General features: G+C 30.2%; 2 protein-coding genes across 2 annotated transcripts; both read left to right on the top strand.

Annotated features, from left to right (window-relative positions):
- Positions 1-443: 443 nt before the first annotated feature.
- Positions 444-10,053, top strand: LOC103873491 (macrodontain-1). The gene is made up of 2 exons (XM_009151903.3): positions 444-3,141; positions 3,535-10,053. Exons 1-2 carry the CDS (start codon positions 2,703-2,705, stop codon positions 4,128-4,130), a joined length of 1,035 nt encoding a protein of 344 aa, XP_009150151.1. The 5' UTR covers positions 444-2,702; the 3' UTR covers positions 4,131-10,053.
- A 3,246-nt stretch (positions 10,054-13,299) lies between these two features.
- On the top strand, positions 13,300-17,705 carry LOC103873492 (UPF0160 protein). The gene is made up of 7 exons (XM_009151904.3): positions 13,300-13,948; positions 14,098-14,244; positions 14,318-14,416; positions 14,725-14,916; positions 15,212-15,331; positions 15,421-15,492; positions 15,568-17,705. The coding sequence occupies exons 1-7, from the start codon at positions 13,739-13,741 to the stop codon at positions 15,790-15,792; spliced, it is 1,065 nt and encodes a 354-aa protein (XP_009150152.1). The 5' UTR covers positions 13,300-13,738; the 3' UTR covers positions 15,793-17,705.
- The last annotated feature ends 352 nt before the right edge of the window (positions 17,706-18,057 follow it).

Genomic DNA, 18,057 nt, shown 5'->3' with positions numbered 1-18,057 from the left:
CCGCAAAAACGCGTTTTCTCGCCAAAACCGCAAAACGCGTTTTCCCGCCAAAACCGCAAAAACGCGTTTTTCCGCCAAACCCACAAAAACGCGTTTTCCGCCAAACCCGCAAAAACGTGTTTTCCCGCCAAAATCGCAAAAACGTGTTTTCTCGCCAAAACTGCGAAAACCGCAAAAACGCGTTTTCCCGCCAATAACGAAAGATCTCGTTTTCTCGCCAAAACCGAAAAATTTCATTTTTCTGCAAAAATCGCAAAAACGTATTTCTCTCCAAAACCGCAAAAACGCGTTTTTCCACCAAAAAACGTGTTTTCCGCCAAAACCGAAAATTTGTATTTTTCCGCCAAAATTGAAAAATTTGTATTTTCCTGCCAAAACCAAAAAATCTCGTTTCCCGCCAGAACCGAAAATCTTGTTTTCCCGCCAAAACCGAAAAATCTTTTTTATTCCCGCCCAAACCGCAAAAAGAAAACTTCTTAATTTTAAAATAATTATAATGTAAATATATTAAACTAAATAATTAAATGTAATATAGTTAAAATTAATATCATATGATTAAATCAACAAAAAGGTATTTTGGTAATTTGTTTACTAAACTCATTTGAATGAAAATAAAAATAAAAGAACAAACATAAGATCTATTTAGATAATTCATCTGGATGAGCTATGTGGATGGACAAACAAACAAACACAAAAATCTGAATAAATCATCTGAATAGATCATACAAATGAATCATTTGGATGGAGATGACAAATGATGAAACAAACAGCCCCTTAATGAATTAACATCGAGCTGTAAAAAAATTAGCCCAAACTTAAATAACAGAACATCCACTTCGAACCTGTTATACGTCCCGCTGACTATTAATTTTCATCGGAGTTTTATAACCCGGTTTTGAATAAGTAGGCGAAAAAACAGATTGAAAATTTAATCGGGATTTCCAGGTTTGTGGAGGCATCACCACCCATATTAGAGCTTTATTTATTACTGTAGACTGTAGTGTCAACAAACAGAATTTTGGTTGATTTAGACCGGATCTAAAACATTTTTGGAGCTATGCTCCTTGACCAGACGATTGAAGAGAAGTAGGCATGGGCATAAAATTCGGAACCCGACCCGAACCAAAAAACTCGATCCGTTATCCGATCTGAAATGTAAAATACCTAAACGGGTCATGTAGGGTGGTATAAAAAAATATCTAAACCCGAAGTGTTATTAACCGAACCCGAACGGGTAACCTGAAAGATCCAAAATTAATAGTCAATATAAATATTTTGAAATATATATGTTTTTCAATTATTAAATTCAATATTTGTGGTAATATGATATATAAAATATAAATATTTAAATTTTATAAAATACTTTAAGTATACAATCAGTTATAAATAAGTACTTTATAGTCTGCTCATTGAAATAACAAGTCTATTCTCTATAAGGTAATGCATATTGTATATAAATGATGTTTGTTTTCATGCTTGATTTAACTTTTTATTGTTATTTTAGTAATTTTATGTGTGATAGATAAATTTTTATTTAATTTAGGTGTTTTTTTATGTTTTGTTTTAAAATTTTATTTTTACTTCGGTTATATCCGTACTGAACCGATATAACCCGGATCCGAACGATATATGGTTACTTTATGGGTTTTAAGATGCAATACAATTTTGAACCAAACCCAAAGTGTTATTGTCCGAACCCGATCCGTACTAATAAAATTTTAGTATTGGACCTAGGAGCATAAACCCGAAAATCCGAAAAACCCGATCCGAACCGGAACGCCCATGTCTAAAGAGAAGAACAAAATAAACTCATACGTACAATTAGTTGGTACTTACCACAACATGTTGAATATGTAAGTCTCCTAAGATGACTTTAAAAGAACTTAAAGGGTTCATATGCAAGGACTCCGACCATATAGGACGACGACCTACAACAATGCTACTTTTTTACAATATATAGTTATGTATTGTTTTTGGGCTATTTACTACAACAAAGACATTACTGATTATATGTCAGATTCGCTTACTATACGATTTCTAGAATATAGAGAAGTGAAAAAACCCCAAGGTTTCAAATTCGAAGTTTTTCTATATGTTTAAGTGTATATATTATACATATTAACTCAAATCAAACATAAATAATCTTACCTAATCTAATAAAAAGCTAACTGACCTTTCCGACGTCCTATATTGTTATAGGAACACAAGATTTTATTATTCAAAAGGAAAAGTGTTATTGTCATATATATGAACTAATGTGTGATTCAGCTATCACTTCCCAAAGTCCTGTATAACAATGTTTAGGATAAAAAAAGTCCAGCTAATCAGACTACACACTTTACCAAGCCTCGTTATCATGAGGTTCGATTAAAAGATTCACCGTCGGATAAATAATTGGACCGAACAATGCGAATGATATGCGCTACTCCATTGGAAATTATGGCCCAACCCCCAGAAAACGTTTGCAGATTGCGCTAACACTTTTGAAATTGTTGGCCATTTACTTGACTTCGTATCGTATAGAAATTATACCAACGAAATTGTAGCAAAACTTGCGTTAGAAAATTCAAGAAAATATGCCACCACGCAGTTCATAGTCTATATAACACCACCTTCTAATACACTTTTATCGGCAAAGTCATACAAACCCATACCTTTTTGTAATTAAAAAAAAACATTTCATACATTTTCTCTTTGCAAGAATGGCTTCGATCACTATCTTGATCCTAGCAATTATTTTGAGTTCTAGAACTTCAGGAGCCACTTCTCGTGGGGGACTCTTTGAAGCTTCTACTGCCACGGATAAACATGAGCAATGGATGTCTCGTTTCCATCGTGTTTACTCCGATGAGTCTGAAAAAACAAATAGGTTTGAGATCTTTAAGAAGAACGTGGAGTTCGTCAAGAACTTCAACATGAATACAAACATAACGTTCAAGTTGGATGTCAACCAATTCTCTGATCTCACCGACGAGGAGTTTCGGGCGAGGTACATGGGGCTAGTGGTACCGGAAGGTATGACCAGTATAAATTCAGAAAAAACGTTGTCGTATAGATATGAAGATGTCAGTGAAACCGGTGAAAGCATGGATTGGAGAGAGGAGGGGGCTGTTACATCCATTAAGTACCAAGGCCAATGTGGTAACTAATCATCATCATACTCTTTATTATTCTTTTAACAACATGAATTTCATTCCAAAAAAAAAACTAGTAGGCTACATGGTAGGTCCATAAATTATATTTTTGTTCTTTACATTTCAAAAATATGGAAAGCGAATCATAAAAATCAAACTGGTTTATAAATATAAACAAAAACTAAGTTAAATATTTGGTTTTCGTTAAATTAAATTCTACATAAAAAGATAATTCACTCTTTAAAAACGCTTATGAGAACCTAGTTCAATTTTAATTCCAAATATAGTAACAAACGACATATGAACCACTACTCCACTAGGCTACATGGCATGGTCGTTTTTTTTCTTTCTTCTTTACATTCAAAAAATGTATAGAAAACGAATCATGAAAATGCCACAGGAAGTTGTTGGGCTTTCTCGGCCGTGGCGGCTGTGGAAGGCATAACAAAGATTGCTAAGGGAGAGCTCATATCGCTTTCAGAGCAGCAACTTGTGGATTGCAGCAGAGACTACAACAAAGGATGCGGCGGAGGGATTATGTCGAAAGCTTTCGAGTACATAATCAACAATCAAGGAATCACCACAGAAGATAACTATCCCTACCAGGGATCACAACAGACATGTGGTTCAAACACCCAATCATCTGATTACCTTGCTGCTACAATCAGCGGATACGAAACCATTCCAAGTAATGACGAGGAAGCATTGCTAAAAGCTGTGTCGCAACAGCCTGTTTCCACGGTGATAGATGGGTCAGGGGATGCGTTTAAGTACTACTCAGGTGGGGTGTTTGATGGTGAATGCGGGACGGAGATGAGTCATGCGGTTGCGATTGTTGGTTACGGGATAAGTGAAGAAGGGACTAAGTACTGGTTGGTGAAGAACTCATGGGGAGAATCTTGGGGAGAGAATGGTTACATGAGAATCAAGAGAGACGTTGATGCACCAGAAGGAATGTGTGGTTTGGCCAGACTTGCTTTCTACCCACTTGCATGAGTCGGCTTACTCAAGAGTAACTGAGAAACCCTTATCCAATAATTTTATGAAACTATATTCTCATGTTTTCGTTGCAGTCATATGTATTTGGACTTAGTGTTGGTGGACGCATTTTTTTATGTTGGTGTGGTATTTATAAAGTTTGTATGAGGAAAACATTATCAATGAGTTAAGACTATTAACAATGATATAGAAAACCTGATTGGTCTAAATTTTACAAAGTTGTTTAAGGATAACTGCTCAAGGGAAGCTAACTGGTAATATCAAATATTTATACTCTTTAATTATTTATACGTCTTTGATAATGTTTCCAAAACATAGTTGTTAGCCATCTATCTATTACCGTCTATGTTACATGAAATCAGAACCAGATATACGTAAGTGGAATCGTATGAAAACACGGAAGAAAGATTTTTAAGAAGATTAAGAAGCAGGTTCGTATTGGAAACGTATATATATATATATACATATTAAAAATATAAGAATAATTTCATAAAACATACGACTAAAAATTATATAATTTGAATTAAAAAAAATCACTAATTCATTTTTAGTAATTTTATATCCTTAAGCTGATTTCATACATAGTTGTAAAAATATTAACAAATTAAGTTTATAATAACATATTATCCAACTAATCAAATTACTTATTTTTAATATCTCACAAATAATTGACACACCATTTTGAATATATATATGCAAGATCTCTTAAAAACTATTATGCACAAAGATAAATTTTTAATATTTGTATGTTTTTTCTAATTTAATAATATTAAATTTTAGATTTAATATAAAATATAAACATAATAACATAATTTTATATTTTTACTTATTTATGATATTGGGTTTTAGAAACAGAAGCGTGATTCCAAAGCGGAAGTAAGCTTCCAACATATTTGTAAAAAGGTTATTTTGAAAACGTTTTGGAATCGAGATTCTGAAAGCTTCCACAAGCTTCCGATTCTGATTCTGAAGCGGAAAGTGGATGTCTGATGAAGGTTCCGTGGTACCTAGAATACATTATTACCCATTCGGTTTCGCAAAATGTCACTTTAACATTTTCACATAAATTAAAAAATGATTACAATGTATGTATTTTGTTAATTATACATATTTAACCAATAGTATTTGAAATAAATAAAATTATTAAAAAAATTAATATATTTTTAAAAATTAATATTAAACTTAAAATAAGTATAAACTAGATTGAAATTGTAAAATGACATTGTATGTATAACAAAATAATACTCTTTATGAAACAGAAAAAGACATGTTCACGTCTTATTTTTTATTGATAGAAATCTTGGATCAATAACTCCCATGTACAGTTCAAAAAAACTCCTATGCAAATCTATATATATATATATATATATATATATATATATATATATATAAATTTGGACTTTTCCCTTTTTCTGACAAGTGGTAGGGAGGTTTTTCGACACATGTCCTCATATTATTTTTTGTAGTTTAGATCTTTCTTCTTTTATATTATTACAATTTAATCCATCATTTTCTAATTATGCACTATCATTTTCACACTACCCTTCATCGTAGTTTAAGAATCTATTTTATTGGTCACTAAAATTCAAGAAATAAGTAAAATAATATAAATATATTTTAAATGTTTAATTTATTCACAACTGAAAGTATCATAAACTTTTACTATTTTATTATTTTTACTGTTTTCTATTATTTCTTACAAACTATATTTTTATTAAACTATTAAAATCACAAAATAACCAAATTTAAACCTAAAATCTCAACAATCGTTGAGAAAAACAAAATGTCATAGTAATACTAACTTAATAAAGGTCTGGAGAGGAAAAGAGATCAAGATCGAAGACTAACTTACCTTACCAAACCATAGAGTGTCTTAGCCAGAACAAATAGAAATAAAGAAGGATATAAAGATAAAATCTGAAACAAAGTAATCTCTAGAACACAAAGAAGCTGTATCAAGCACCAACAAAATCAGCAATATACTGGTGCCGTCCTCGAGTTATGAAAAAGAGCATAGAAGTCAAATCACCAAAAACAAGATCTTAAAAACCAAGACGAGCAATGACTATTAACGGTAAGCCAACAACGAGAAAGACAACATCAAAAGACGACTAAATTCTGATCCAACCCAAGGAGATATAGTTTCTAAAATCAGCTGAAATCTAAGGAAGAAGAGGAGCATCCAATATTGAATGGAACAGCCTAAAATGACACGAGAAACAACCGCACAACTGGAAACTCCTAAACCCCGATCTACAACAAATACCAAAAGTCTCAAGGTGAAGAAGGCGATAAAGAACAAGAGCAGGAGGTGAGTCTTTTTTGGTGATGGTGAGAAACACCGCATACCAGAAAGATAAACAAAATATATAGATGTTGACGGCTCAATGCCAAAATATGGGAAGAAGACAAAAAATATCTTAAAAGTTATAATTTTCAAAAATATGAAAAATATAAAAGACAATTTTATCTTAGAATCAACAAATACATAAATACAAAGTTATTGAAATTTAATATATTTTTATATTAGAAGCTCACTTGACTACTAACAAGCACACAAAACATATTATTGAAAAAAAAAGATAAAATATATTAACATATCACTACTACTACTACATAACACAATAAAAACACCAAATAATGTCCTTTAACAAATAAAAGTGACCACATAATTACATTATCCGAAAAAATCATATTCTTAACAACAATAAATCAATATTATGCGCGAAGCGCGGACACCCTCTAGTCTATATTATAATGAGAGAGTTACTCTTTCCTGAAGGCGACACGTTATCATCAGGTGGGTCACACTTTAAAAAAGTGTGAAAAAGTGTCAAACCCATGGTTCGAACCCAGATTATTGAGATACAAACACCAAAATTTATACCACTAATCTAAAAGAAAATTTGTACATTGATGGCCGAAACTAATATATATTTATGAAGGTCGGAAGCCCTTGCTTCTTCGGTTCTTCTGAGGGCTGGGCATGCAAGTGTATTATGGGTTTCATTTTTAAATAGGATCATCATGTTACATGAAGAAAAAGCTACAAAGTTGTGTCGTGTGTCTGTTCGTAGTCTGTTTTTTCACCTATGAACTCTTCATCTCCCCATCTTAAATCGTTTGATCATAAATGTTCCTGATTTGTAGCCCATATGTAAACCCTATATATATGATTCTCATCTTTGATGAACCCAATTTGCATCTCCACAAAACTTATTGATTCCTCTTACCTTTAACCATCTTCTAGAAGATGTCTCTCTGGCTCTCCAGTTCCTCAAACCGGCATCCCCGACATTCGTCACTCAACCTTCGAGTCTCTCCGTCTTGGTCAAAGTAGTCAGAGCATATCCACTGGCCTCCTCCGCTTCTGGGATTCCCTGAACTTCAAGAAAGACACTGCGTTTATGGGAATCACGGTTATTTTCCTTGATGAAAAGGTAAGTCAATCTTCGATCTATCATACTTATTTAACATTATTGTTTTTAATTGATTTCCTGATTCTTTGTTGAATAATATTATTTGCAGATTCCGTGATTCATGGGTTGATTTCTGCTGGACGTGTTAATCATTACATGCCATCTTTGAAAGCCGGTTCCATTGTGAAAGTCGTTCGTTTTGAGGTTGCTAGGTGCTCAAGCATGTACAATATAATTGATCATCTATTCCTCATTTGTTTTATCCCACCAATCATTATTGATGAAGTCCTTACGGGTGTTCCTGAGATCAATCTCCAATCATGATTAGATTGTTCGACAATCTCCAAGTGATTACGAACACAAACCTAGAACTCCCATGTATATTATCATATTGCAGTTGGGTTTATATTATGTTTCGATATCATAACTGATATTTAAACTCGCAAATGTGGTTGGGCAAATCCGTTCTGTCCAGGACTATGACCTCACCAAAGAAACAGCTCGAGTCGCTATCCGTCTCCTTATTGACCCGTAAGAAACAATCAACACAAATTCTCTCCAGATTACTGTCTATATTGTGCTAACATCAATGATCAAAAATTTTCCTACCCATGTGGTCGTCTATTTATCTCCCTTACTTATCAAACTAATTTCACACAAAACTTTATTTTACAACTTAAAAGAAACCACAACAACCCAAACAATCAAAACACCAAAAACTAGAATCCCAAAAAAGACGAATCATTAATGATCACTTCTCTTTTTGTCTAATCTTACAAATAAACTTCAAAATAAATATAACAAACCAATCACCTCAACTAAAACTCAACGACACATACATCAAATCAGCTAAACAAATTCAAACTACACGGCCAACTATTTAACAATTTACAAACTTACTTTCGTAGATGCTTACGAAGAAGACGAAAACGACAACCAAGATCAGTAAAATCACCTAAACAAAAAACAGAGCAAGTTACGAACTCTGATAAATACAACTAATAACGATTTTTGTTTACATGTTACCCATCAAATAAAAGAGAAACAAACACATGCACACCAAGAGATACAAGAGACAATCCTGACAGACACAAATGCGGCAACAACATCTCCACCTGTCCACTCTTCTTGTCTTATAAAAATAGCTTACGTGCCAAATGTCAACAGGCTAATGCTATTGACTTCTTATGAGAAATACATAAATTCGTTTAAAACCCATTAAGGCCCAAATACTCAGAATTATCACTCATTTTATAGTTATTTCTACAAGTCTTCATGTATTTGTTTTAAATGTCCGGTAAAAGAAACAAGTTTAAAAATAAAAAGACATATAAAAAACATAATAAGGATACTAAAAATTATTACTTAATAAACACAACTTATACAACTAAACTAGAGAAAAAAATATCCATAAACAAAAGGTACTTTCAACAACCTTAATATAATTTATGTACTCTCAATAGTACAAAAAACAAATTAAAAAGACAAACAAACAATAAGTCTCAGTGACACAATAACCAATACCACGAACTATATCAATCACATTACTAACACAGTTTAATCCTTCATAAGTGGAGAACAATGCCTACACAGTTCATCATCACAACTGTAATATTGTTAACTGTAATCTTATAACAATAAAAAGCTTGAAAAACAATGATTAACCCAAAACGCAAAATTCACAACTAAAATAACTCTAGCAAATATTGAGATGAAACAACAATTTTGTCCGAAACCCCGCGTATCCTAGTGTTTGAATGGAAAGCAAAAAAAAAAAATGGTTCCTCCGTCTAATGTGGTACGACTGCCTTCATATTCCGATTCAACTCAAAGAACATGATCCACTTGTGTTTCTAACAAAATAATGAGACAGTTCAAACAGTACAAGACGTGGTTTATTTTGTGAAGCAAATTCACGGTCCACTAGTAACAGTAGATACATTATGGTTATGGGTGGAAAAAGTGGATCAAGCGTTGCAGATCTGGCGGATCAAGTGGAACGAGCGGAACAAGAGTGGTTCAAGCGGATCGAGCGGTTCTAGAGTGGATCAAGCGGATCTAGCGGTACAAAACATATGTTTGAATGGTGAATATGGATAAAAACGGTCTAAAGTACTGTACAAATTTAAAATAATTTAGATAAATTTTATATTACTATTTCTATTTTCATAATTAAAAGTATTTACTTTATAAATAAAATAATTTCTAAATAAAATAAATATAAATTTCTATTCAAAATATAATATTAAATTAAAAAATTTCAACATTTCAAATAATTATACATTGTAGTAGCTATTAACAAATTTTCAATATGTAATACAATATAAATCAATATATATTTAGTATTATATGTAAAATAATTTTAAATGACAGATTGTTAAAAATAAAATATGATATTAAATTAAAGATACACATGATAAATATGGTGTAAATAGAAAACTAAATAATATTTTAATGAAATAAGATTTACAAGATAAAAACTATAATATTATGTTTACATATGTTACAAAAAGCATTATCATTAAAATATGAAAAGAAATAAATAAAAAGTTAAAAACTGTTTTATAAGTAAAAGTGGAGGAAATACTCCTCTTGTCATGTGTTTTATAAACTAAGTGGTTCCTCCACTTTTTTTAACAAAAAGACAAAAAAGATTAGACTACTTATGGTTCTTCCACTATTCTCAATTCATTTGCAAAATTTTATGAATGGGAAAAATTGATGGATGCTCTACTTTGGTGTAGGAACCATCTTTTGTTCCACTTCCCATTCCATTCCATTCCAATACATATCTTTTGTTCCATTTTCTATATATCTTTTTTATTCATGATATAAAAGAACATTATACAATTAAGTATCGTTTATTATAGTAAAAAGGCTATACTTTAATTCATAATTTTCGATTGATATGTATTTCAGATTTATTTTAAGATTTTTGCATAGACTACCATAGTATTAAAATATGAGAAATTCCCTAGTATAACCCTTCTTAGTTTATTTTCACAAAAATAACCCTCAATAAAGAAAATGACCAAAATAAGTTTTATTAAAATGTAAAAATATATTTTTACCCTAGAGTTAACTAATCTAGACTTAGGATTTAGAGTTAAGGGGTGAATTTTGGGGAAAGGGTTTAAAATTTTAAAAAATAAAAAATAAATATTAAAAATTTCAAAATAAAAAAGGCTATTTTGATCATTTTTAGGACTATTTTTGTGACAAAAACTTAAAAAGACTATTTGAGAGAATTGCTCTTAAAATATTTTTAATATTCATCATTAATTTTAATACCTGAACTAAAATACATGTAACCTTTTAAATATATTATGAATATTATATTTAATGAATTCAAAATATTTGAACTTAATTATTAAAATATATAACAACTTAAAATATTTTATAAGCTATAATATGTGCTGTACATTAATTGACAAAAAACTACCTTTCATTAAAAAAAAATAGTAATATAAAATTATATATTATTTTAAATTTATACACTATTTTGAACCATTTTTTATTCAATTTCACTATTCAAACATATGTTCTAGACCGCTAGATCCGCTTGATCCGCTTTTGTTCCGCTCGATCCGTTAGATCCGCAACGCTCGATCTCCTTTTTCCATTCGGAGCTTAGGCTTCAAATGGGAAAAGTGGATCTACGTTGCGGATCTATCAGATCAAACGGATCGAGTGGAACAAGAGTGGATCAAGCAGATCGAGCGGATCTAGCGGTCTAGAACATATTTTTGAATAGTGAAAGTGAATAATAAATGGTTCAAAATAATTTATAAATTTAAAATAATATATAATTTTATGTTGAAAGGTGAAAACACATGTCGAATGGTGAAAATGGATATAAAGTGGTTCAAAATACTGTATATATTTAAAATAATTTATATTGCTATTTGATTTATAATTCAAAGTATGTATTTTAAAAATGTTACAAAATTTCTATTCAAAATATAATACAAAATTATTTTAAACACACACATATATATATATACACACACATTGAGCTGTAAAATGAAATTTATATCTAATTTTTGATGACTTAAAAATAATTATGTTTTTGATAAAGTAGTATAATAATTTAAGCTTTAATATTAACTATCACATTAATTTTAAAATATTAGAAAATATTTGAATAGCGAATGTGAATAAAAAATGGTTGAAAGTATTAAAATTTTTATAGAAAAATATATAAAAGTTTCTATTAGATGACAAAACAGGTTTTATATTACTATTTATTTCATAACCAAATATCTGACTAATTTAAATTATACAGATTAATATTTCGTAATTTTCAAAACTTATTAATGAATTCAAAATATATATTTAAATGATTAAATGAATGAAATGTAGCATTCTATAAACAAGTTAGTTATAAATATATATAAATTTTTTGAATTATACAAAAAGGAATCAATATATATATTTAAAATATTCAGAATCTATTAGTAATACATTATTTTATGAATACCTTATTTTGTTAGTACGGGTAATAATAGTGGACTGCTCGATACACTTCTCATAATTAGAAAAGGTGATTTTAAAAATACTTTATGAATGAAAAAATAAAATTTTATTCAATTATAATCAAAAATTATTTAAAACATATATTATTATTTGAGTTTTACAATAATTACATTTTGATATAAGCGGTGTAAAAGCAATTTAGAATTATTTCTCAAAGAATTAAATTGTTATTTTCTTTTATAACTAAGTTTAGTTATTTCTAAAATATTTATTTATGAATTCATTTACAATTATAAGCAAATAAATCAAATAGATTGTCATAACTAATTCAAATTATCTATTTTAAAAAAGACATTTTATATTGATTTTTAAATTTACCAATTAGCTTTTTTTCACAAGTATTAAATTGAATTGAAATATAAAAATAATTATAATATAGATCAGTTAAAGATGAACTCGGTAAATAATAAAAGTTAAAAAAAAATTAAAAACTGTTAATTTTAAAAATAATAAAAATAAAAGTAAAACATGGACTGCTCATTACACTCCATTTGTTGAGCATTATTACTCTTGAAGGCAGATCAATGTATTTGCTCAAAAGTTTAGACCGCTTGTGGATCAAAACTACTTAAGAGAGAATGCTACACATTTGTTAGTTTTTTGTTGAATGGCAATGTTGAGGTGCAGGCTCCACTTAAGTAGAGGAACCACCATTTGGTTCCGCTCTATATTCACACTCAAACAGTTCGAATGGGAGATGGAACAAAAGTGGTTCCTACACTATTGTGAAGCATCCACCTAATATTTGCCATTCAAGAAAAATAATAACAAAGTGTATGTCCCACTTTTAAAAAAATCTGATCCACAAGTGGTTCATTTTGTAAAGAAAACCTAAGAACCACTAGTAACAGTAAACACCTTTCATATTTGGAGTGGTACAAGTGGTTCTTTTTTCTTAACATGTAATATATTATTATAATTATAATAAAGTAATGTTATATAATTCATTATAATTTATTATAGTTAAAATATATTTTAAATTCATCATTCTACCAATATATACTTTAAATTTATTTATGTATAAGTTTATCATTGTTAAAAATATATATTAAGATTTATTAAATATATATTAAGATTTATTATATTTATATTGACTATTATTATTTTTAAATAATCGTAAATTAAATAAATAAACATAATTAAAATTTTAAAATCATCCTAAATAAGATAAATATTTCATTTAAAAAGAATAATATATATGTTTAAAATATATTTTTATATTATATTGTGAATAAATTTTATTTATTTATAAAGTATTTTTAAGAATAATTTTTCTTAATTATCAAAATAAATAGTATAATAAATATTTATATATATTAATTTAAATTTGTACAATATTTTGAACCACTTTTTATCCACTTTCACCATTCAAACATATGTTTTGAACCGTTAGATTCACTTGATCCACGCTTGTACTACTCGATACGCTTGATCTACTCTTGTTCTACTCGATCTGTTAGATCCGCTAGAACCGCAACTTGATCCGCTTTCTGCATTCGGAGCCTTAAGTCTACTCCAATAGTGGACAAAAGTAAACGCGCACACAGAAGCGTTTTTGACAAAGAACAAAAACGACGACGTTTTTAGTCGAGCATAAACCCACGATGTCAAGGGTTTTAGTCGTTGACCATTCGTCTTCCCCTTTCAGCCATGCTTGGGTCGAGAGCTCTGTTCTGCGGAAGAATCTGGAATCATTCTCTGTTTCCGAAACGTTCTGGAAACTTCCGAGCGAGTTTCTCGACGAAACGGGTCGGGACGCATAATGGAACATTCCATTGCGACGAAACCTTAGCTTGCTTCATGCTTCGTCTCTCCTCCAGATTCTCTGGTGCCCAGATCGTCCGTACCAGAGATCATCAGGTTCGAATTCGGTCTACCCACCATCTAATTGAGCGTTTCTACCTTTGGATTCAGTTTTGGGTTTGCGAGAAATGGGTCTGGGAATAGCGATAAGGCTTGACTTTTATTGTAAAGGTACAATCTTGAATGGTAAGTGATGTGGTTATAAGGTATTGGAGAAGCTTGATGCGGCTCTTGATGTTGGTGGTGTGTATGATCCTGAGAGTGAACGTTATGACCATCACCAGAAAGGCTTCACTGAAGTGTTTGGACATGGGTTTAATACTAAACTCAGTAGTGCAGGGCTTATCTATAAGGTAAGAGAAGGTGCATTCTTGAGATTTTGGTGGGCTTTTAGAGAATATTTGTGCTCATGCTTCTGCCTTTTAGCACTATGGCTTGGAGATAATTGCTAAGGAGCTTCAGCTTGATCAGAAGCATCCTGATGTGCAGCGATTGTTTCTAGCTGTGTACAAAAACTTCATTGAGGTGATCTTTCTTACTTTCACTTCTAGATTCTTTGGTGTGTATTCACAGCAAAGAACAAGCTAAAGTTTTTGGCTATTATGTCTTTGATAGTTTAGTGTATCATTGATGGGCACAGGTTACTGAATCTGCTGGCAGATTGGCAAATTTTGCTAAGTAGTAGTATCTCTGGGCTAACAAAGAAGATATTGCAGTTTTGATGTTAGGATCGTGGAGCAGTTCTTGAACTTTCATCTAGACTTTCATATATATTGTGATGTTTTTCACTTGTTTTTTTTTTGAAGGTAACTCGTTGTTGTATAAAATTACAGGCAGTAGATGCTATTGACAACGGCATCCATCAATACGACACTGACCAGCCTCCAAGATATGTAAACAACACAAGCCTGGCGCATAGGATTGGAAGGTTGAACTTAGACTGGATTGAGCCTGATCAGTCTAGTAGCAAAGAAGATGAAGCCTTTCATCGGGCAATGGAACTTGCTGGCTCTGAGTTCTTACAGGTTTCTTTTCCCTCATCCTATTCATCTGCCTCTGATCTTTTTTCAGAATAGAAAGATGCAACTAAGGAAAAGTTAAGAGTACCAAACTAAATCTAGTGTGGAAATTGCTTTGAATGAATGAGCCTAATGTGGATACTATAACAAATGTTGTCTACTGGTAAATATATGAAACTCATTTTATTATCCTGGTTTCATAAGAACTGATTGGTGCCCAGAATCTGTTTAATTGTCTGCCTCTTTGAGCGTGAATTGAGAATACAGCCAATGCTAATCTCTGTGTTCTACGTTTTGATAGTGTGTTCATTTTCACGGAAGATCATGGTTACCAGCTCGGTCAATTGTTATGGAGTGTCTTGCAGAACGTCATGATGTAGACTCCAGCAGAGAAATCATGAAGCTCAACAAACAATGCCCAGTAAGTTAGAATTTGCTTACGAATTAAAAATGAGAATAATAAGGACTACTACCTTTGAAAGTTGTTAAGAGTTGTGTGTGTTTTGACAGTGGAAACTCCATATATTCGAGCTTGAGGAAGAAATGAAGATTGATCCTCCCATAAAATATGTCCTTTACCAGGTCAGTTTCATGCATATTACAATGTTCAAACCTTTATTTCTCTTAAGCCAGTGAGTGTTTTGCATGTAATTTCAGGATGATAGAAGCGAAAACTGGAGAATCCAGGCGGTTTCGGTTTCACCGGACAAGTTTGAGAGCCGTAAAGCTTTGCCAATTTCATGGAGAGGTCTTGAAAAGGAGAAGCTCTCAGAGGAAAGTTCAATTCCGGGATGTGTGTTTGTGCATATGAGTGGTTACATTGGTGCAAATCGGAGCTATGAAGGTGCCTTGGCAATGGCAAAAGCCTCTTTGATTGCTTAGTTTCCATGTATAACCCAACCCAAAGATGAGTTCTGGTTCTTTGGTTTGAACCGGTCTACAAACATACGATTAGAACATGTTTATTGCAGGTCTTTTAGATTGGGTCTCTTAGCGTAATATAAAATGCGGTATCTTAGTTTTTAACTAAAAAAGCTAAGAGACGTCTCTTATATATCTTATTTAAGAGACGTTTCTTAGATTTTTTAGTTAAAACTAAGAGACTATATCTTATATTACGCTAAGAGACCTAACATAAGAGACCTACAATAAACATGCTCTTAGAATCTCAGAGGTTATAGCTAAAATTATATTGGTTATTATATTTTGATTGATTTAGAAATCCATATAGTATTTATAAATCCAAGTAAAATATGTAAATCCGGAGGTTTTTCCTTGGATTTCAGTCTTTGTATTTTTAACTAAAAAATCTAAACAAATTCATTCAAATCTATTATAAAATCAAATATATTTTAAATCCGTACGATTGAATAACATTTGATTTAATATAGAATTTATGAATCATTAAACCAATAACACATGATTTTAATACAGATTTTAAAATCACAGAACTAATAACACTAAATTTAGTTCGGATTTTCAAATATATTCAAATACAACAACCAATAACCCCTAGGCCCTAAGTAACACGATACATTTTTGTTAACCATTTTGATAAAATTTGCTTGCATTTATAACTTTTGATTAGAAAAAAATAACCTCTAATTTAGTTTTTCATCTCGTAGTTCTTTGTACAACCTTTACACAATACGAGTTGCCTAAAACAGATAATATACTCTAAATACAATTGATACAAACAGTAAAAATGATGCATAAAATCAGTCTTGATATATCCTGTAATTGTTCCTTAATCTCCTTGATATCATCCTCCAATAAAACACAGGTGGATAATTTTTCTGAGAGTGTTATTGCAATAAAATACCTCTTGAAATAATGAACATTCCAAGTGCCAGAAAAAAAGGTGATGAACTTCAAAGTGAAGATTATCAATCACAATGGCCAACTATCACAAAGAAAACTTACTATCTATTTATTCTACAAGGGAGGCAAATTAAAAACATTGATTATCGTAAACTCAAATTTTTGTTCAAATAAAAAAGATGATGAATGAAACATGAGTAGAATTACAGTTTAATAAATGTGAACAGTACATACAATTCGAAGTTAAATAATCCAAATGCATGTTTGATAGTAAACTTGGTCAGTTGGTTGATTAAACAAAAAAAAAACCTAGTCAGTTGAAGCCAACAAATATTTTCTGATTGTTCCTTTTTATTTATGATTTAATATTTTTGGAAATTTAGTTATAATTTGTAATAAATATGTCAATCAATACTATTAAAATAGAAGCACTTTTTCTCTATTTACAAATAGTTTAGGTTAGACCTTAACATTTATTTAACTTCCTATTTTTTTCTCATACAACTAACTTAGTTATTACTAAACATATATCATATGTTACCTGTTATTTTAATATTTTCAAAAGAAGATATCTAAAAGGATATTCTTAAGTATCGTTTTATAAAATTGCATTTTAATAATACCTTTTATTACCTTTTTATTGAAAATATAAATATACATTTCTTTTTAATATGTACTTTTAAATAATAAAATTAATAATAAATATTAAATATAATTATAAACGAATATTCATTAATTTCTTTTATTTATAGAATAAGAAATAACATTCCTATAATATTATATTCATAATTAAATTACTACACCAATTAATAAATGTAAACTAACTTAATCCATTTATTGACTATTTTATACATTATAAATTTAAATAATAACATAGATTCATGAATTTTACAACATACTTCAATTTATTAAACCAAAATATTAAATTAAGGTATATAAACTAATAAATAATTTTATATTTTAATATACATATTTAAATTAGAACATTGAAAACAATTCAGTATATTTACCAAGTAAGGGGCGGTTTGAATGACATATAGTTAATTTATATTATAATAAAAATAATTTTGCGCTTTAAAGACGGGTTGAATAACATATAGTTAATCATATATATATATATATATATATATATATATATATATATATATATTTCATCAAATAAATATTAATAGTTAGCTACTATTGATACTTAATAATATGATAGAAGATGTTATTATTGATATTTTTTATGAGTATAGTTTTATGGGTTATTCCAACAAAAATGTAAAATATTTATCAAATATAAATAATTGAACAAAACATAAACCACATTTTAAGTTAGGCTTC

This window comes from Brassica rapa, chromosome A06 (genome assembly GCF_000309985.2).
Source record: "Brassica rapa cultivar Chiifu-401-42 chromosome A06, CAAS_Brap_v3.01, whole genome shotgun sequence".
Taxonomy (NCBI): domain Eukaryota; kingdom Viridiplantae; phylum Streptophyta; class Magnoliopsida; order Brassicales; family Brassicaceae; genus Brassica; species Brassica rapa.
This window is presented reverse-complemented; position numbering and strand designations above follow the sequence as displayed.

Coding starts and splice junctions, on each gene's coding strand:
- LOC103873491 (XM_009151903.3), top strand. CDS start 2,703: ATGGCTTCGATCACTATCTTGATCCTAGCAATTATTTTGAGTTCTAGA. Junction 3,142..3,534: donor TAAGTACCAAGGCCAATGTG/GTAACTAATCAT, acceptor AAAATGCCACAG/GAAGTTGTTGGGCTTTCTCG.
- LOC103873492 (XM_009151904.3), top strand. CDS start 13,739: ATGCTTGGGTCGAGAGCTCTGTTCTGCGGAAGAATCTGGAATCATTCT. Junction 14,245..14,317: donor GTGCAGGGCTTATCTATAAG/GTAAGAGAAGGT, acceptor TCTGCCTTTTAG/CACTATGGCTTGGAGATAAT. Junction 14,917..15,211: donor CTGGCTCTGAGTTCTTACAG/GTTTCTTTTCCC, acceptor ACGTTTTGATAG/TGTGTTCATTTTCACGGAAG.